Source organism: Rhinoderma darwinii, chromosome 2, assembly GCF_050947455.1.
Source record: "Rhinoderma darwinii isolate aRhiDar2 chromosome 2, aRhiDar2.hap1, whole genome shotgun sequence".
In the NCBI taxonomy this organism is placed as follows: Eukaryota; Metazoa; Chordata; class Amphibia; order Anura; family Rhinodermatidae; genus Rhinoderma; species Rhinoderma darwinii.
The window spans coordinates 459,436,735-459,457,973 of record NC_134688.1 but is presented as its reverse complement, the minus strand read 5'-3'; the positions used below and the strand labels follow the sequence as shown (position 1 = coordinate 459,457,973).

Genomic DNA, 21,239 nt, shown 5'->3' with positions numbered 1-21,239 from the left:
ATCACGCTGTGTTGCTGGAAGGGGGAGAAGCTGTATGCGGATTGGACAGCGTCATACAGAAAACATTACACCGCCCAGAGTGAAAAGAAAGGGTCACCTCCCATTTGGCAAGTGTAGGCAAATTAGAAAATTTAGAAAAACAAACTTTGCAACTAAACAGTTTTGAAAAAAAACATTACAACGTAGTTATCAGCATCATAGCACCTATTATATTGGTTAGGAGATAGGGAATTAATAAACTAGGGACAGATACTCTAATTATACAAAAAAAAAATTCTGAAATTGGATAACCACTGAACACGGTATGCCTCGTGACCACACTGCATTCTTTACTTCAATAAGCTTCTTAAAAGTGACAATTTATAGTAGGTTTGACTACACTTTCCTTAAATATTACCTCCAAAGTTGGTTGCCTATGAACAGCCTTCATCACTGCTCGATCTCCAAACTCCATATTATTAAGCCTTGAACTTTCGGCAGGAGCCTCCCTCTCCATAGACAGGTAGACTTCATTCATGGCGTCCACCACAGCTCTCACGTCTTGTGAGTTATCTAGACCAGATACCTTCTCTGGCAGGTTTTGCGACGCTTCATAATCTTCAGGTTTTATCACCTTAGGTTTCTGGTCTAAAGATGTCGTCACAATTGTCTCTTCCTCAGGGGTCTCCTCTTCGGATTCATGATCTATGAAGATTAAAAAGGTGGTTGCACCAAGATTGAATACACAAACTGCAACGATAACTTAGCGAATATAGTAATGTCTGGTGGCCGGTGCATAGGACATTTTTTTTAAGCTTGTTTAGGAAACATTTTTAAATTTTCCAAGGAAGTCAAAGGGGTTTATCAGGGATCAAAAACAAAAATTGCCTGGATACAATAAAGTGTAACCAGGTCATAATGGAAGCCTGCAATGCACTTACAATGATAACAGCATAAGGCCTTGTTCACACGGCGGCACCCATTGGGAAATTGTCTCCCATTCATTTCAATGGGAGTGAGACGCGTCTTTTTCCCTGCAAGCCGATTTTTTTTTTTAGCTAGCAGGAAAAGGAAGCTTCCTGTTCGATCTTTGGGCGGATATCACCTGAACCTCTCATTGAAGTCAATGGGAGGAGGAATAATTCCGTGGCAAATTTTGCAGCAGGACCCATCCTGAAAAATCTGCTGTGAACTGACCCCAAGGGCTCAGACGAGCGTGTTCCTCATCAGTGTGCTGAAATAACTGACAGCACACGGACCCATTCATTTCAATAGGGCTATTCAGCCATGCGCGAGTATTGACACAGCGAGTGTCCATTGCGTGAAACTCACTGCATGTCCTATATTGGTACGACTTTGTGCACCTAGTTGCCCATCGAAGTCTATAGGTGTGTGAAAACCACGGACAGGACACGAAATCCGCATGCTGTCCGTGTTTCACACATCAGAAAAAGCAGAGAAATACATTTAAAAAAAAAAAAAAGAAGTAGTGCTTGCACGAACGTGAAAAGCACATGCCACACACAAAGCACACGGACATGAAGAGTAGGAAAAGCACTGCTATTTTTACGCGTGCAAATTGGACATGCTCATCTAGATGTAGCCTAAGGCTACATTCAGAGGAGCGTTGGCAACCTCTGAAGTTTCTCACGTCCAAGGTGCACCCGCGTGGGACACAGAGGTGGCTCACTGGATTGAAACACTAGACGACATCAGAAGAATCGGCACGTTAGACCTGCTATACAAAGACTCTGTCACATACAAATCAGGTAGTTCATAGGGGAATACAGAGTTATGTGGTCAAGAGCACCGAAGAAAGAATAAAAAGGGAAACCAGAAAAACGAGAAAGAGGGCCGAGAACCCGCCAGCCTCGATCCACAGGTATTGCAGCCTTTTCTCCCATTAAAGTGAACGGAAGAAAAGGCTGCAATACCTGTGAATCGCAGCTAAACCTGTGTCGGAGATTCACAGAGAGCAAGAAGAAATGACGTGCCTGCTACGTGGCCCGGGGCTTGAGGGGGCCCGTGCCGCCAGCCGACTCGCCCCCCCCATATTCTCGGTGGCGGCGCCACTAGCAGCCATTATGGCGGTAGCGCCGTTACTATGGGGCCCGCGCCGCCGAGCCTCCAACAAGTATGGCCCAGGCGACATGCCCTCTGATGCCTGTAGGCGTCGCTAGCACCAGAGGGGGCCCCGATGCTAGCGACAGCCAAATACATGCATTAGCGCTGAATAGCCGGGCATGTTCTGTGTCAGACCATTCAGCACTTTACAATGACGCTGATTGGCTAGCGGCGCGATGACGCTTGAAAGGCGCCGATTGACGGGGCAAGTAATTCTGCCCCGCCAATCAGAGTCATTGGGCGACGCTCGTTCAACTCCTGCAGACCCGCTCAGAAGAGAGCAGATCGGCATCACCAGAAACGGGATTATGTGAGTAGGTTTAGTTTTTTTTCTCATAAAACTGTTAATGTCATTATCTATAGTGGGGGCACTAGTTACAGGGGGGGGGTCTATATGTGGGACACTATATACAGGGGTGGGTTACCTGTGAGGCACTAGCAACAGGGTGGCTATATGTAGGGCAGTCTACAGAGGTGGGCTATACGTGGAGCACTACCTATAGGGGAAGCTATATGTAGGGCAGCACGGTGGCTATGGGGTCACCAGCTACAGAGGGGGTGTGTGTGTGTGTGTGTGTGTGTGTGTGTACTATTATAATCAGGGACACAGCCTATGGCGCTATTATAGCTAGAGGTGTAAGAGGTGTTGAGAATTTTAACTTTGTTTATAGGTGCAGAAATGTTTTAAAAGTGAGAAGCTGAAGACATCGGAGTGGAAAACTGCAGAAATGGGTCATGGCCGGTTGAAATCCATCATAGAGGTCTGGACAGCAGGGAGAAGAACTAGAATCTGAGACGTCACCGGTGAGTCACTTAATGTAAAGGTTTATTCTGCCTCTAATCCGTATTGTAGTCAGTGTGTGATCTGCAGCGAGATGATGGGTGGTATGATTAGGATTTGATTTTTTTTGTGAAACAGCATCTCCCAGCCTCCTCACCATTGTTCGGTCCATGCTGGGAGCTGTAGTTTTACGCCGTTCAAACCTATACGGCAGGGGTGGCAATAAATGGAGCTGTATTGTTCTGGTGCTGTATACATGTACTGATCTTGGTTGTGATGCTGTATATATGTACGAGATTAGTTTTGGTGCTGTGTATATATGTAATGAGTTTGTTCTGGTGCTGTATATATGTACAGAGGTTGGTTCTGGGGATGTATATATGTATGGGCTTGGTTGTGGTACTGTATGTACTGAGCTTGGTTGTGGTACTGTATATATGTCAGAGCTTGGTTCTAGCACTATTTATGTACGGAGCTTGGTTCTGGTGCTGTATATATGTCAGATCTTGGTTCTGGATCTGTTATATAGGATATATTTATAATAACAAATTTTCAGGGCAGATGGAATTGTTCTCAATTCTCAATTGTATATTTAATGGGAATCTGTCAGGTAATTTTAACCCCTTGAACCACCACCATGCGGTAATACATGACCTGACAATATTTCCAAACATTCCCTTGTATGTTTTTTTCAGATGCAGCAAAATTCTTAAAATCCACTTTTAAAACGACACACACTATATGCTAATTACTCAGAGGGTCATGGGCCGGTGCCGCTATGCTGAAGAGACAGTCCTGACTCCAAACCCCACCTTTTTATGTTTGAGTGACATCTCCCTGGCTGATACAACTTTCTCGGTTGCGCCATGGCCTTGTACACAAAGGGGGGGGGGGCTGTGGGGCACTATTTACAAGGGTGAGGGCTGTGGCTCTATCTACTGGGGGCTGTGTGTGGCGCAACCTACAGGGGTCTGTGTGTGGCACTTTCTACTAAGGGGGGGCTGTGCTGCACTATATACAAGGGAGGCAGGCTGTGTGGCACTATATACAGTGGGAGCTGTATAGCGCTATATACAGTGGGGGCTTTATGGCACTATCTTCAAGGGGGAGGTGGGGGCGCTATCTACAAATTGGGTGTGCCACCGTCTATAGGTGGGGTTATATAGCACTGTCTACAGGGGGGCTGTATGGCACATTCTAGAGGGGGCACTATTTATAAGGAGGGCTGCTTGTGGCACCCAGGGGGACCCTGGTCAAGAGTTTGCTATGGGGCCCAGTCTTTCCTAGTTACGCCCCTACCTGACCCCTCAGCTATTGATGGCCTATCCCGAGGATAGGCAATTTTTACTGTCTGGAAAACCCCTTTAAAGTGTAGCTAAACGTTTGACAGACTTCTGACATGTCATAGTGACATGTCAGAAGTTTGGATTGGTGGGTGTCCGAGCACTGAGACCCCCACCAAAATCGCTAAAATGATGCAGCTGAAGCACTCGTGTGAGCGCTCAGCTTCTTCGTTTGTTCAGTTTTTTACAGAAAGCCGAAGTATCGGAGTACAGGCTCAGACTTTCTATTGAGCCCGTAGACCGATACATTGATTTCCGGAAAAAGCCGAACAGACACGAAGCGGCTGAACGATCACACGAGTGCTTCAGCTGTTTCGTTCTAGCGATTGGTGGGGGGTCTCAGCGCTCTGACCCCCACCAATACAAACTTCTGACATGTCAATATGACACATCAGAAGTTTGTCAAACGCTTAGCTACACTTTAACCCCCTAATGACCGGGCTTTTTTGTTTTTTCATGGTCGCATTCCAAGAGTTGTAACGTTTTTTTTTTATTCAGTCGACATAGCCGTATAAGTGCGTGTTTTTGCGGGACGAGTTGTATTTTTTAATTGAACCATTTTTCGGTGCATACAATATATTGATTAACTTTTATTTACTTTATTTGAGCAGAACACAGAAAATAAGCATTTTCAGGTTATAAATTTACGCCGTTTCCTATGCAGCGTAAATAACATGTGGTCTTTATTCTATGTGTCGGCACGATTACAATGATACCAAACATGTAAAGGTTTTATATGTTTTCCTACTTTTTCACAATGAACACCACTTTTTTTTTATTTTATTTTTTAAATACTTGTTTTTGCATTGCCGCATGCCAAGAGCCGTAACTTTTTTTATTTTTCAGTCGATGTGACCGTATGTGAGCTTGATTTTTGCGGGGCAAGGTGTAGTTTTCATTAGTACTATTTTGGGGTACATGGTACTTAGAGGCTCTGTCACCACATTATACGTGGCCTATATTGTACATAATGTGATCGGCGCTGTAATGTAGATCAGTGTTTTTTTATTTAGAAAAACGATAATTTTAGCTTTATGCTAATGAGTTTCTCAATGAACAACTGGGCGTGTGTTACTATATAACCAAGTGGGTGTTGTGGAGAGAAGTGTATGACGCTGATTGGTCACTGATTGGTCAGCGTCATACACTTCTCTCCACAACGCCCACTTGGTTATACAGTAAAACACGCCCAGTTGTCCATTGAGAAACTTATTAACATAAAGCTAAAATAGGTCATAACTCAGTCAAAAATTATCGTTTTTCTAAATAAAAACCACTGTGATCTACATTACAGCGCCGATCACATTATGTACAATATAGGCCACGTATAATGTGGTGACAGAGCATCCTTAATTAACTTTCATTTTCTTTTCTATGGGGGAAATGGGAGAAACAAAAGTGAATTTTGCCGTTTTTTTTGGACGCCGTCACCCGGTGGTTTAAATAAAAATGATTTCATTGTTGAAGCCGTTACGATTGTGGCAATATCATATACTGCTGTGTTATTTGTTTTGACAATTACTAAATAAAACCACTTTGGGAAAAAGTGGTTTCATTTTTACTATAATTGTTTTTGTTTTCTTTTTTAAACTTGATTTAACTATTTAACTTTCTTTTCGTCCCACTAAGGGACTTCACTGCGATCTTTTGACCGCAGATATAATGCTTTGGTATACTTAGTATACCAAAGCATTATTGTCTGTCAGTGTAAGGCTGGATTCACACGAGCGTGGCATTTTTGCGCACGCAAAAACGTGGCATTTTGCCTGCGCAAAAGGCACTTAACAGCTCCGTGGGGCATCAGCATATGATGCGCGGCTGCGTGCTTTTCGCGCAGCCGCCATCATTATGACACTCCGTTTGGATGTTTGTAAACAGAAAAGCACGTGGTGCTTTTGTTTCCATTCATCCTTCTGACAGCTGTTGCACGAATCACGCTGTTCGCACAGAAGTGCTTCCGTGTGACATACGTGGTTTTAACGCACCCATTGACTTCAATGGGTGTGTGATACGCGAAAAACGGTCAAAGAACGGACATGTCGTGACTTTTTTCAGCGGACTCACGCTGAGTAAAAATCACGCACATGTCTGCACGGCCCCATAGACTAATATAGGTCCGTGCGACGTGCGACGTATTTCCCGTTCGTCTGAATAAGGCCTCAAACTGACAGACAATATATTAGGCCACGTCTCTGGCATGGCCTAATACAGTTCCCAAAGTCAGACCTGGGGGCCTTCGTTAGGCCCCTGGCTGCCATGGAAACTCAATGGCGCCTAGCGATTTCTTTGCGGGGGCACCAATGGGGTGACAGAAGGAGCTCCTTCCATCTGTCAAACACATTAGATACCGCTGTCACTATTGAGAGCGACAACTAATTGGTTAAACTGCTGGAATCGGAGAGCTCTTCGATTCAAGCAGTTCGGGTAGGAGCCTGGTTGTATATAACAGCCGTGCTCCTGCCGCTGCCAGCGTGGGTACAGTGGCAGTAACCGTGCAATCAGAGGACTAATATATCAGTCCTTATGCAGTTAATAGCACCTGCATAGGACGGATATATCCATCCGTCGTAAAGGGGTTAAACGATTGCATTTCTAACGTGACCAACAAGTCTGGTGGCCCAGCCACTCAACAACCAGGGTATTATCTGGCCAAAGTGATCAACTGCTTAGTTTTGGTTCAAAATTTGTGATCCCCAGATGTAAGCCTATTGAAATTTACCTCATGCTCCTGCCCCGTTACCAGCTGTGTACCACATACAGTGGAAAAAAAAAAAAAAGGGAAGATTGTGATATTGCGATTTTATAATGCAAATATAGAAGATGCCATCAAATAAAAAAAGTTCTGGACTGGAATGATATTGAAGCTATAACCACCAACATATCCTGTAAAACCAATAATGCGGATTCAAGTCCTACCTAATCCAAAAGTGACCTCGTTGTACATATCGATATCTTCATCCTCTTCAGCCATTTCTTCAAGCAAGGAACCTTCTTCGGCCAGATAAAAATCCTCTGGCAGCTATAAAGAAAAGAAATTTGGACATTTTAGGTCACCCTGGCCAATGTAAAAAATTCCAAAATAGGTCAAAAACTTTTGCATGATCGGCCAATAATCCAGTTACCAATGGGGACAGGCATATTGAACACAAACCAGTCAGTGTTAGGTTCACACGCAGAGTTTTCTGCCGTATTTCGGGGCATAAACACCTCGAAGCATCTGCCCATTGAATTCAATGGGAAAAACTGCGTTTAGTTCAGACGGGGCATATTTTTACACCACGGTTTTAAAAGTCATGAAAAGAAGGAGCATGTCACGTGTGCTGTTTTTTGGAGCAGTAAGGCCTCATGCACACGACCGTAGTGTTTTTCTGGTCCGCAAATTCCAGGACCGTGTTCCGTGAAATGTCATCCGCAGTTCATCCGTATGTAATCCGCAAAATGCGGATGAAAAAAAAAAAAGCCTAGGTAAAACAGGACGACAGAACTCATTCCCGCTCGTCGCCTAGCAACACTTCCGCAAATCCGCAAACTGCGGATGACATACGGAGGTGTATCCGCAATTTCCACGGGCCCATTGACTTATATTGGCATGTCCGCATCGAATTTGCGGCCCGTAATAAGACATGTCCCGAGTTTCTGCGGCACGGATGTGCGGACATGCGGAGACCCGTGAAAACACGGATAGTCTGTATGGGCCCATAGAAATGAATGGGTCCGCAATTCTCCCGTGGATTTGCGGGGGAATTGCGGACGCAAAAACACGGTCGTGTGCATGAGGCCTAAGGGTATGTGCACACACACTAATTACGTCCGTAATTGACGGACGTATTTCGGCCGCAAGTCCCGGACCGAACACAGTGCAGGGAGCCGGGCTCCTAGCATCATAGTTATGTACGACGCTAGGAGTCCCTGCCTCTCTGCAGGACAACTGTCCCGTACTGTAATCATGTTTTCAGTACGGGACAGTAGTTCCATGGAGAGGCAGGGACTCCTAGCATCGTACATAACTATGATGCTAGGAGCCCGGCTCCCTGCACTGTGTTCGGTCCGGTACTTGCGGCCGAAATACGTCCGTCAATTACGGACGTAATTAGTGTGTGTGCACATACCCTTATTCATTGTCTCAATGGAAAAACAGCTCCAAGACACGCCTCAAAAAATTTTCAGCTACAAAAAAACTTCTGAAAATCAGAGGCCGTTTTCCCTTGAAAACAGCTTTGTCATTTTCAGCCGTTTTTTTTATTGTATGTGTGAACATACCCTTAGCCATAATATGACCATCTGAATAAGTTTAGGCGCCATATACTTCACTTGAACATTTCAATCTGATCCCATCAAGTTAGGGCAGGACTGCCCCAAAAGAATCCGATGGCAATTTCGTAGCTGGACACGTAGCTCATAATATGGCTGTTGCTATGAGGCCCTACGATCTACTGGTCCTCGCTTTAAGGTCTACCTATAGACCATAACCTAATATATAGGCGGCCATATGTTATTATTAATCATATAAAAATCCTTTTTATTATGACTGAATTGTGACAAACAGTTGCCGTGTGTATACAGGTTTTTAGGAAATGATGCAAACCAGTACCTCAAAATACATTCGTATGGGTTTTTTTCTAGTATTTTTTTGACCGTGTCTTTCTAGAAATCTTACTTTATTTATTACAAGCTGGACAATCCCTTTAAGGCTACACGCACAATACACACCGAAACAATACACCGGAAACTAGTGGGTAAAAACCACACCTAATCATGCATTTTTCAGTGCGGTTTTCACGTTTTGATGCGCTTTTCATGCTTCGGGTTTTGGTGCGATTTTCCTCCGCACTAGGCAGATACAATTCACAAAGTGGAAACTCAACATAAATTGACATGCTGCGGATTTTAAAATATGCACCGCAGGTCAATTTCCATCCCGAAAAATACCACAGCGTGTACATGAGATTTCCTGGAATCTCATTGGCTATGCTGGTACTGTATTACGCAGCTGATTTGCCGCATGTAATACCCATCATGTGCATGGAGCCTAAATTTTTAGCGTAAATATTCAACCAACCTCACCCCAATAGTTTGAGTCAATAACCACTTACAAGCTGTTCAGAGTTGAGATTCATGGTCAACAAGTCTCCGAGAGCAACGTGAAGAGTTTAAGGGAGTAATAACCTGTGGGGATAAAAACAGAAGCAGGATAAAATAGTGCGAACGCTGTATGAACAAGCTACGTCTGTGGACATTAACGATTTTATTGACCCAGGTATGGTATAAACCAAAATTATAATATATATATACACACACACACACACACACTATGTAGGCCATCCATACGGAATTGGACACCACAATTCTAATCAGACACAATCCGGAGGGAAATTAACAGGAATTTTCTACGCCAGTTTTCTTTTGCCTCAAACTTATCAAATGGCCACATGTTTGACTCATTTTAATTTAATTTTAATGTCGGGCAATTCAATACGTCGGTTTGTCCCATTTCACACGCTTGATACTTTAATACCAGGCGGACTCCTAGAACAGCGCAGAATGACGGATGACGAAGAGCACAGAAGACTTTTAAACAGCAGCCTCCTTGGCTGATTGTAGATAAGTGTACCTAAACGGTCATACAACTTTAGGCATGTCAGAAGTTTTGTTCAGTGGGGGTCCAGGTGTGGGGGTCCAGGTGCGGAGACACCCCCCCCCCCCACAGATAATTAAAATGAAGTGGCAGACAGCGCTCAGCCCTTTCGTTTTTGCGATCGGGGGTCTCCAAACCCAGACCCCCACCGATCAAAACTTCTGACATGCCAAAAGTTGTACGAAAGTTTAAGTACAGAGTCGACAAACCTGAGCTGTGAGTCCCCCGCCCCCCTCCTAAAGTACAGTCCCTGGAACCTCATAAGTAGCAGGGTGCGGCTTGGAGCTCGACATGGTCAGATGTACACGGCACAGCCGAAGAGGGGAGATTAGAATTTTTAAAAAAAAACACAAACTCGTTTAGCATTGCACAAATGCAGCAGAAACTGGCACAAGTTTCTTAAATAAGGCAGTATAGTCAGAAAATATAGGTGAAAAGTACACCAAAAACAAACAAAAACCGCGCAAGGCAAGTGATAAATTCCCCCCAGAGATTTTTAAGTATTGCTGAATTATACCATATAGCAAAAAGTCTGACTGTAGTAAACCGTTCCAAACAGTCGCACGGACGGCCTGCGGATTAGTATCTCACATGGAAACATTATGGTCGCGACACTAATGGATTTTAACACAAGCAAAAGTTATCGTCTAGACCAACCCCCTAAGCCCTTGAGTCAACTGCTAAACGACAGACCATGATTGTGCGATCGCAGTAGATCGCTGCCCTACATAGTCAATCATTTTATGGGGAGGGGGTTAATTCTAGAGAACAGCCATTGGAAAGTGCAACGGAGAATACTGCTGTGTTTACACCGCAGCATTCACATTCAAGGCAAGCTACATACACGTACATCAACGTGCACCACCTGTCCTCAGAGCAGCATTAACATATCGACTTTAGACTCAAGGTTAAGGCCGGATTCACACGTCGCCATCAAAATGCTTTTTTTTTTTTTTTTTTTTTTTTTTGCTGCAACTGACAAAATGCTGCAGTTTTGGCGAGGTGAAAAAAAAACAAAACAGCGTCATCAGCGACATGTGAACCCAGCCTAAAAGTGGATATCTTTTTAAATACCAAAGCTACAAAATGCCACCACCCAGTGGCCACACAATAGAACTTTTTCTAGACCGGCCATATTCGAGATTCGAGCAGGCAGAATTACACACGCATACACTTTCTTTTTTTTTTTTATACAATCCGGCGCATTTTTCAGATGCGGTGTGTGAAAATACCTTAAAAGCTGCTCTGTGATTGGTTGCGATTATTTTATATGCGCCCAATTGCATACCAAGGCAGTACCTTTAAGGTATTTTCACACACCGCATCTGAAAAAGGTGCCCGATTGTGTAAAAACGCAAGCATTTTTTGATGTGTTACACCACTCCTCACGTGCATTTTATATGCGCCCAAAAGCATCGGAGAACTGGCGGAACCAGAAATGAATAATAAGAAATAAAAGATTCACCACATTTATGAACGCGATGCGTCATTTTTATACGGTTTATAAAAGTTAGGCCTCGTGCCCACTTCAGTTCACGTCTTCAGGGAGCGATCAGTTTTTTTTTACGGATAGCACCCGGACACATTCATTTCAATGGGGTCATGCAGACTTTTGTTGCTTTAACGGAACCGTGTGGCCGTTCCATCAAAAATAGGACAGGTCAGTTTTTGATGGAACAGTCTCGTCCTTTTCATGGATTTGGTCCGTGAAACAAACGTCACACGGAAGCCATCAGCGTGTGGTCCGTGTTTCACAGATCCGTCATTAACGGTTGTACGATGGCCAACGGAAACGTGCATGAGGCCTTACACCAAGACAGGGCTTAATAACTTACAATGGACCTGCTTGCGCATTATTTGGCCGCAAAACACCAGCGTGTGTGTAAGACAACCATGAGGCAGCATAAGGGCTCATGCACATTATAGACCTAGAAAATGGAAACTGGCCACACGAAAAAAAAACAAAAAAAAACACATCTAATTTCATATGGAGGAAAACCAAAATCACGTCACGGTCAATCACACGCTGCATTACGGAATCAACGCTTCTAAGATGGAATACGATGCCGTACAAAAGGCAAACAGAGCGCCCACAGGACCAGAATACGGACCCACAGTGACTGCGTCTTCGGACGTACAGACTCCATGCATGACGCCGGAATATGCCATGAAGCGTACCAAGCGCGTGCGCAATTATATGCCGTATTACGGTTTCTCAGTAATGTTATAGACCTATAAAAAACAGAAAACGTGACCACCACATCATAAAGTCATACATGAGCACAGGCTTTTAGCACCACACACACACATATATATATATATATATATATATCACACATTCAGCGTGTCATAACCGTTAGTCACACAGTGTTATTTTCATCATGAGTCGTGACCAACTACAAAGATACAATAAGAGACTCTCTTTCACCTACCGCTCCAGACTATCCCCAGATAAATCAGCTCACCCTCCACAAACACACCCATTCACTAAATATCGCCCTCAAAGGGTGTCAGCTGTGTCTCACTATCATCAGGCCATTTATAAAGCACTCTTAAAGGGCCAGCTGACTAATGTAGACATTCATTCAAGCAATACACATCTACCTAGAGGGTATACAGAGATAGCCGGTACTGTATGGATTTCTTGTATTTCAATAAAATAACAGGGATATGAAGTACACAATCGGGGTGTATGCGCACGCGGCAGAGTTGTTGCAGAAGTTTCTGCGACTGAAAATCTGTTCCATACGTCAGAATGTGGATGTTTCTGCAGCAGGTGCATGGATTTCTGCAAGCTCTATTCAGATGAATGGGACAGTCGCAGGAATTTCTGCAACAAATCTGCCATGTGTGAATTGGATTCAGGAGAGGAGACACTTTATGGCCTTCCTTTATATAGATATGTCTTCTGTTTAGGTTCCGTTCCTGGTTTTACAAAATCTGCATTGTGTGAACAAGGCCTAAGGCTATATGCAGGCGAAGTGTAATTTGGTGCAGAAAATCTGCATCGTAAACGCAGGTTATTCCGCATATAAGGCAGCTAAGGCTAGATTGCATCTGCAATTTTCCTGCGTTACAGTTTCGTGTGCCATCAGTTTTTGATGCACGTTTTTTTATTTATATATTTTTATTTTCTAGATTTCTTTAGCAACTGGTGCGTGAATCACGGACAGCACACGGATTGACTTCAATGGATACGTGATCCGCGAAAAGGGACCAGAAAAAGTCATGCAGTGAGTTTCACGCAACGGAAACACGCTGCATGAAAAATAACGCATGTCTGAATAGCCCCGTTGAGTTGCATAGGTCCGTGTTCTGTCCGTTGTTTTCAGTGACCGCACACGGACATATACAACGTTCGTGTGACTCTGGCCTAATACCGCTTTTTTATGTGTTTTTAGGTGCGGTTTTTACATTTTGTTGAACCTTTTGTTGCGTTTTTTTAAATAAACTAGTCAGATACAATTTGACGGCGGAAACCTAAGATAAAATTACATGCGGCGGATTTTAAAATCCGCACCGCAGGTCAATTTACATGCATAAAAATTCTGCACGTTTAGATGAGATTACTTGAAATCTCATTTACTTTGCTCGTACTGTACTAGGCCTTATTCGCACGAGCGTGTCCGTTTTACGCACGTAAAAAATGCAACGTTTTGCGCGCGTTGCAGTTCCGTGTGTCATCCGTGTACGGTGCGCGTCTGCATTTTTTACGTGCGTATGTCATCCGTATGTCGTGTTTTTTATGTCCGCAAAAAAAACTGAAGGTGTTTTTATTTTTCTCATTTCTTTAGCAATTGTTGCATGAATCACGGACAGCACACGGATGACGTCCATGTCCTGTCCGTGATTTTCACGCACCCATTGACTTCAATGGGTGCGTGATGCGCAAAAAACGCACAAGAATAGGACATGCAGTGAGTTTCACGTAGCGGACACACGCTGCGTGAAAAACACAATGTCTAAAGGGCCCCATTGATTTCCATAGGTCCGTGTGACGTCCGTTGTTTTAACGCTCGTAACACGGACGTGAAATACGCTTGTGTTTGCCCCCGACACTTTTCCCAAAAAGAGGGCGGGGCTTAGTGGGAGTAATATACAGTCGACATCGTCTGGAGTAGTATAAAGCCAACATCACAACTCCAATCCAGGCCGCTTAACCGATTACATTCCATGGTCAATATCGACCGCAGGGTGCCGATGGGTTGCTATGGCAACCGGAGGCTATTGTTAGGCCTCCTGGTTTGCCATGTACGGAAGCTGTCTGAAGCTGACAGACAGGGACATAGCTAGGGCGGGCAGGCGGGATGGGAAGGTAGGGGGGGTGCCGACGCTCTAGCCGAGGCTCCCTCTAGAAGCGGAATCCCCGACCAGAGCATTGCCGACGTTCTGCCTGGGGATACTGCTCCTAGAGGTAGCCCCTGATGTCACTGTCCATATATGGACTGTGAAGTCAGAGGTTTCTCCAGGAGAGGAATCCCCGGCCAGAGGGTCAGCAACTCTCTGGCTGGGGGTTCCACTCCTAGAGGGAGTCCTAAGCAACTATCTACAGGGAGGGGGGTATGGAACAATCTACTAGGGGGGTGTCTGTGGCACTGTCTACAGGGGGGGTGGCATTGTCTATAAGAGGGGGGGGGGGGTTGTGTCACCAGATTGTCTCATTAGCCTCGGCTATACAATCTGTTTTAGGGTGGATTTACACGAACGTGTAATACGTCCGTGCAACGGGCGTGCTTTTCACGAGCGTCGCACGGACCTACGCTAGTCTATGGGGCAGTGCAGACTGTCAGTGATTTTTGTGCAGCGTGAGTCCGCTGCGTAAAACTCACGACATGTCCTATATTTCTGCATTTTTCGCGCATCACACACCCATTGAAGTCAATGGGTGCGTGAAAATCACGCATGCCTCACGGAGGCACCTCCGTGGGACGTGCGTGATTCGCGCAACAGCAGGCAAACTATGATTGCAAACAGAAAAGCACCACGTGCTTTTCTGTTTACAAACATCCAAACAGAGTGTCATAATGATGGCGGCTGCGCGAAAAGCACGCAGCCGCTCACCATATGATCATGACACACGGAGCTGTTAAGTGCCTTTTGCGCACACAAAACGCCGCGTTTTTTGCGTGCGCAAAATGCACACGCTCGTGTAAATCCGCCCTTAGTCCGGCATTGACCTCTTTAATTTATTTTCTTTTAATTTATTGCGATGTTGACTCCCTTATGGAACTATATTGCTTGTAAAATGTACAAATGGTTTTATGCACGAATAACATTAAAAAAAATGTGAAAAATAAATTACACTTCATTGATTGGTAGAGAAAGCAAACATGGTGGGGGGAAGGAGATGCCGGGAAAGAGGCTCAGGGGCGCCAAACTGAACCTTTGCCCCGGGTGTAGGAGAACTTAGCTATGCCTCTGCTGAATACATTGCACTACAGAACTAGTGCCATGTATTATAACAGTGATCAGAACATCAGGCTTTTAAGTCCCCTAGTGGACTAAAAAAAAGTAAAAACATTTTTTAGAAAAATACATAAAAGTTTCAAGTAATAAAAACAAAAATCACCTTTTTTCCCTGATCAAATCCTTTATTAGGAAAAACAAACTGTACATAAATATTGCCGCGTTTGTAACGACCTGAACTGTAAAAATATCACGTTATTTATCCCACACGGTAAATACGGTAAAAAATTATATAAACAACAATGGCAGAATTGCTTAATTTCGGTCACCTTGCCTCCTAAATTTTTTTTATAAAAAGCGATAGCCACATTTACTCCAGAATGCTACCAATAAAAACTGCAGCTCGTCCCGCAAAAAAACAAAATCTTACACAGTTCCGCAACTAAAAATCTTAAAAGTATTAAAACATAAAAAATGATACATAATTGGCATCACCCAAACTATAAAACAATCACATTATTTATCTCTCACAGTCCTTGCCATAGTAAAAATAAAAAAAGTTGCCAGAATTGCTGTTTTTTTTGGTCACCTTGTCCCCCAAATTTTTTTATAAATAGTTGCATGTACCCAAAAATGGTACTAATAGAAACTACAGCTTGTCCTGCAAAAAACAACGCGTCGCACAGCTTCATTAACGGAACAATAAAATATTTACGACTCTAAAAACACAATGATGCAAAATGATGGCAAAACGGCTCCTGATTTTCATACTTTTTTTAGCAACTCGCGTTTTTTACAGCGTTTTTTACGGCCGTTTTTGGAGCTGTTTTTCTATAGTCCATGAAAAACTGCTCCAAAAAAAGCTCAAGAAGTGACATGCACTTCTTTCTTTCACTGGTGTTTTTTTATGTAGCCGTTTTGAAAAACGGCCGCGTAAAAAACTCCCCGTCGGAACAGAACGCCGTATTTCCCATAGAAATCAATGGGCAGATGTTTGGAGGCGGTCTGCTTCAGATTATTCAGCTGTTTTTCGGGACGTTTACGGACCGAAAAACGTCTGAAAACACTACGTGTGCACACACCCATAGTGTTGCCTAAAAAAATAGGTTTTAGGAAAATGTATTAAAAATCTGAAAAACTGCTATTAGTCACACGACAGTGAAAAAATGGCCATTAAGAACTGATCAACTGTCAGTTTTTCATGGCCATTTTACATCAGTGTCTCCAAATATTCATCCATTTCCAGTCAATCTGTCTGTTTTTAATGGCGGTTTGTCATCCGTTTTTCATGGCCGTTAAAAAAATTAAAAAAATTTAAAAAAATGGGTTTCATTTGCCAGGAGTTTTTTTTTTTTTTTGTCCCAACTCCCTGAAAACATTGCAATGTCCCTGTAACTAGTGCCACAATGTCCCTGTAGCTAGGGCCACAGTGCCCATTGAAGACAGTGCCCACATAGTACCACAGTGCCTTCATAGTGCCACAGTGCCGACTGTAGATGGTACCCCAGTGCCCACATATAAAGTGACAGTGTCGAAAACGCTCTGGCAGGGGATTCCGTACTTGGGGGAAACCCCTGATGTCACGGTCCATATATGGACAGACGTCAGGGGCTCCTTCTAGGAGATCTCATGATTGCGCTCCTACAGGGAGCCACGGCAGTGCCATCTACCCCCCCCCCACCCCGTGTGCCATCTACAGGGTGGTTGTCACCATCTACAGGAGTGTTATCTACATGTGGGGGTGCCATCTACAGTGACAGTGACGTCAAGGGCTTTCCCAAGACAGGAGTCCCCGACCAGAGATCTTGCGATGGTCTGGCCGGGGACTCCATAGTTGAAAGCCCTGACCCACTGTCCATGTATGAACAGTAATGTCAAGGGTTCAGCGCTCAAAGTAGCGCTATGTGCGGGGAGTCCTCGGCCAGGATCAGTTTATACCGGCCATTAAAAGGATTGCTTCCTGAAAGTGGCCGTTAAAAACTGATCTATTGACTTCTATGGGAGCTGTGGAGCCATGTAAGGTTTACATGGTAAACTTTATTTAAGTAATCATTTGTATGGTATCGTTATCCATTTTAGAGGCAGTGGTTTTCAAATTCGGGAAAATGCTAATTTTTCAAGATTTTCTCTACTTTTTATTTATTTATATATATATATATATATTAACATAAAGTACAATGTGTCAAAAGAGAACAACTTCGAAAATCACTTGAATTAGTAAGTGTTCCAAAGTTATTACCACATAAAGTGACACATGTCAGATTTGAAAAATGGGGCTGCTCCTTTGGTTGAAAATAAGCCATGTCTTTAAGGGGTTAAAGGGGTATTCCCATCTCAGACATTTGACATATCCACAGATTAGACGTTGTGGAGATTATGGTCTATCTTCAGCCTCTTAAACATTTCTACAGGTATTGTCAATACCTCATTCCTCTGGATCACAACAGTTCACAGATTACATGTACATAAAAAAGTTTCACAAACTTGCTTTGCTACTGTACAAATTTTGCGTTCTTTCATGTTGCTTTCTCCGTTTATACACTGCTGCATTTAATTCTTGCTGCTTGCAGACACCATTTCAGCTTCACCCCACCGTCCGACATCTCTGGTGTAACACCAGCTTAGAGCAAAGTATTTACAAAGTTAGGCCTCATTTACACGAGCGTGTGCGTTTTGCGCACGCAAAAAAACGCAGCGTTTTGCGTGCGCAAAAGGCACTTGACAGCTCCGTGTGTCATCAGTGTATGATGCGCGGCTGCGTGATTTTCGCGCAGCCGCCATCATAGAGATGAGGCTAGTCGACGTCAGTCACTGTCCAGGGTGCTGAAAGAGTTAACTGATCGGCAGTAACTCTTTCAGCACCCTCGACAGTGAATTCCGATCACAATATACAGCAACCTGTGAATAAAAAAAAGACGTTCATACTTACCAAGAATTTCCTGCTTCCTCCAGTCCGGTCTCCCGGCCGTTGCCTTGGTGACGCGTCCCTCTCTTGTCATCCGGCCCCACCTCCCTGGATGACGCGGCAGTCCATGTGACCACTGCAGCCTGTGATTGGCTGCAGCTGTCACTTGGACTGAATTGTCATCCCGGGAGGTCAGACTGGAGGAAGAAGCCGGGAGTTATCGGTAAGTCAGAACTTCTTCTTTTTTTTACACGTTCATGTATATTGTGATCGGAAGTCACTGTCCAGGGTGCTGAATCAGTTTAACTCTTTCAGCACCGTGGACAGTGACTGTCTCCTGACGTCGCGTACCGGAAAATTTTTTGCCGGGTTCGGTCAAAACGAGTTCGACCGAACCCGGTGAAGTTCGGTGCGCTCATCTCTAATTTGACACTCCATTTGGATGTTTGTAAACAGAAAAGCACGTGGTGCTTTTCTGTTTACATTCATCCTTTTGACAGCTCTTGCGCGAATCACGCAGTTCGCACGGAAGTGCTTCCGTGCGGCATGCGTTGTTTTCACGCACCCATTGACTTAAATGGGTGCGTGATGCGCGAAAAACGCACGATTATAGAACATGTCGTGAGTTTTACGCAACACACTCGCGCTGCGCAAAATTCACGCATTGTCTGCACTGCCCCATAGAGTAATATAGGTGCGTACGACACGCGTGAAAAGCGCGCGTCGCACGCGCGTATATTACGCTCGTGTAAATGAGGCCTTAGGGCCTGTTCACATCAGTGTTGCCCTTCCGTTGAGGGCTTCTGTCGGGTTAACCCCTGAACAGAAAGGCAAACGGAAACCTGAGCTTCCGTTTGCATCACCATTGATCTCAATAGGGTTTCCGTTTGTCACCGGTGTGAACGGGTTCCGTTGTTTTGACAGAATCAATAGCGCTGTCGACTGTGCTATTGATTTTCGTCAAAACAACGGAACCCGTTCACAACGGTAACCAACGGAAAACATTAGAAAAGTTTCCGTCACCATTGAGATCAATGATGATGCAAACGGAAGCGAAGGTTTCCGTTTGCCTTTCCGTTGAGGGGTAACCTGACGGTACCCTCCACGGAAGGGCAACGCTGATGTGAACAGGGCCTTACCCAACTTTTTATTTAGCTTTTAACTGTGGAATTATAGAAATTGTGCTGTACTGTCTATACATTGCCGTTGGCGGAGAGTCGGGAGGCCCCCAAATACATTAGATGGTTGGCCGATCCTGACAAGATTGACTGGTTTGCTCGACATTAATCTAATTTGTATGGCTGTCATTGCCAGAGGTGTAATAAAAATTCATAGGGCTCCATAGCAAAGTCAGGAGTTAAGTTTTTATTTATTTTTGCTATTTTAGTGTTGTTTTTGGGGTCAGATTCATTTTTTTTTTTTTAAATGCAGCATGCTGACGGTATGTTTTTTTCTGGTATTTTTCGCCATATACTTTTCAATATAACGTTAACCCCTAACTGCACCACTCGGTTCTGTACGTCGTCGCGGGAGGTTACTTCCCGCACGAGGACGTACAGTTAGGGTATGTTCACACGATTAACAAAATACGTCTGAAAATACGGAGCTGTTTTCAAGGGAAAACAGCTCCTGATTTTCAGAAGTTTTTTGAGCAACTCGCATTTTTCGCAGAGTTTTTACGGCCGTTTTTGGAGCTGTTTTCATTGGAGTCTATGAGAAAACGGCTCCAAAAACGTCCCAAGAAGTGTCCTGCACTTCTTTTGACGAGCCGTCATTGTACGCGCCGTATTTTGACAGCGACGCGTAAAATGAGAGCTCGTCTGCACAGAACATCGTAAGACCCATTGCAAGCAATGGGCAGATGTTTGTCGACGTATTGGAGCCGTCTTTTCAGGCGTAATTCGAGGAGTAAAACGCTCCATTACGTCTGAAAAGTAGCCATGTGTACATATCCTTACTGAGTCTTTCCCGGTGCACACTGTCCGGGACAGTGTACACCAGGAACCAGGCGGTCAGCTGTCTACGACAGCTGACACTCCACTGTTGCCGGCCCGCGGTCCTTTGCCACTGATTTTGGCAATTAACCCCTTAAATGCGGTGATCGATTGCAATCACCGCATTTAAGGGGTTTGTAGCACATCGGCAGCAGACAATGGCCTCCAGGTCTGCCATGTACGGAAGCCTATGAGGACCAGCCCCCTGTTTTATAAAAGTGTAAAAATAAAAGATATTAGTTAAAAAATACATAAACTGCTTTTTCCCCTAAAATAAGTATTCTATTATAGGAAAAAAATGAAAACTTAAAAAAAAAAAGCGTACACATAGTTGGTATCACCGCATTCATGACGACCCAAACTATAAAGTTATTTTTCCCACACGGTGAACGCCGCAAAAAAATGTATTAAAAAACAATGCCAGAATCGCTATTTTTTTGGTCACCACCCCTCCCAAAATATAGAATAAAAAGTGATCAAAAAGTCACATGTACCCCAAAATGGTACCAATAAAAACTACAACCCGTCCCTCAAAAAACAAGCCCTTACACAGCTTTTTTGACCAAAAAATAAAAGTTATGGCTCTCAGAATATGATGAAGAAAAGTTTTTTATTTGTAAAAGTAGTAAAATATAAAAAAACAAAATAAATTTGGTATCACCGTTATCGTATTGAGCCGCAGAATAAAGTTCAGGCCGCAAAGAATTTTATTTTCTGTTTCCCAGTACATTATATGGTACTTTAAATGTTGTCAATAGAAACTACAACTCCTCCCGCAAAACATAAGCCCTCACACCGCTCTATTGATGGAAAAATAAAAAAGTTATGGCGTTTGGAAGGCGGGAGTGAAAAACGAAAATGAAAAAGCAAATAAAGAATCCGTCCTGAAAGGGTTAATAAATTTCTAATAAAAAAAACAATTATTACCACATGTCGGGTATTGTCGTACTCGGGAGAGATTGCCTTACAAATGTTGGGCAGCCTTTTCTCCTTTTATCCCTTGTGAAAATGAAAAAACTCAACATTTTAGTGGACAATAATGTTGATATTCGTTTTCACGGCCCATTTCCAC

General features: G+C 43.8%; 1 protein-coding gene across 1 annotated transcript in view; it reads right to left on the bottom strand.

Moving 5' to 3' along the window:
* Window positions 1-9,394, bottom strand: part of PATL2 (PAT1 homolog 2) — a 32,673-nt gene extending 23,279 nt beyond the window's left edge. Inside the window, exons 1-3 of the mRNA XM_075854566.1 lie at window positions 9,321-9,394; window positions 7,144-7,246; window positions 398-684 (exon numbers count right to left, since the gene is read on the bottom strand). Of these exons, the coding sequence (XP_075710681.1) occupies window positions 398-684; window positions 7,144-7,246; window positions 9,321-9,344 (414 nt within the window). The 5' untranslated portion in view covers window positions 9,345-9,394. The remainder of the gene's footprint in view (window positions 1-397; window positions 685-7,143; window positions 7,247-9,320) is intronic.
* Between the last annotated feature and the right edge of the window lie 11,845 nt (window positions 9,395-21,239).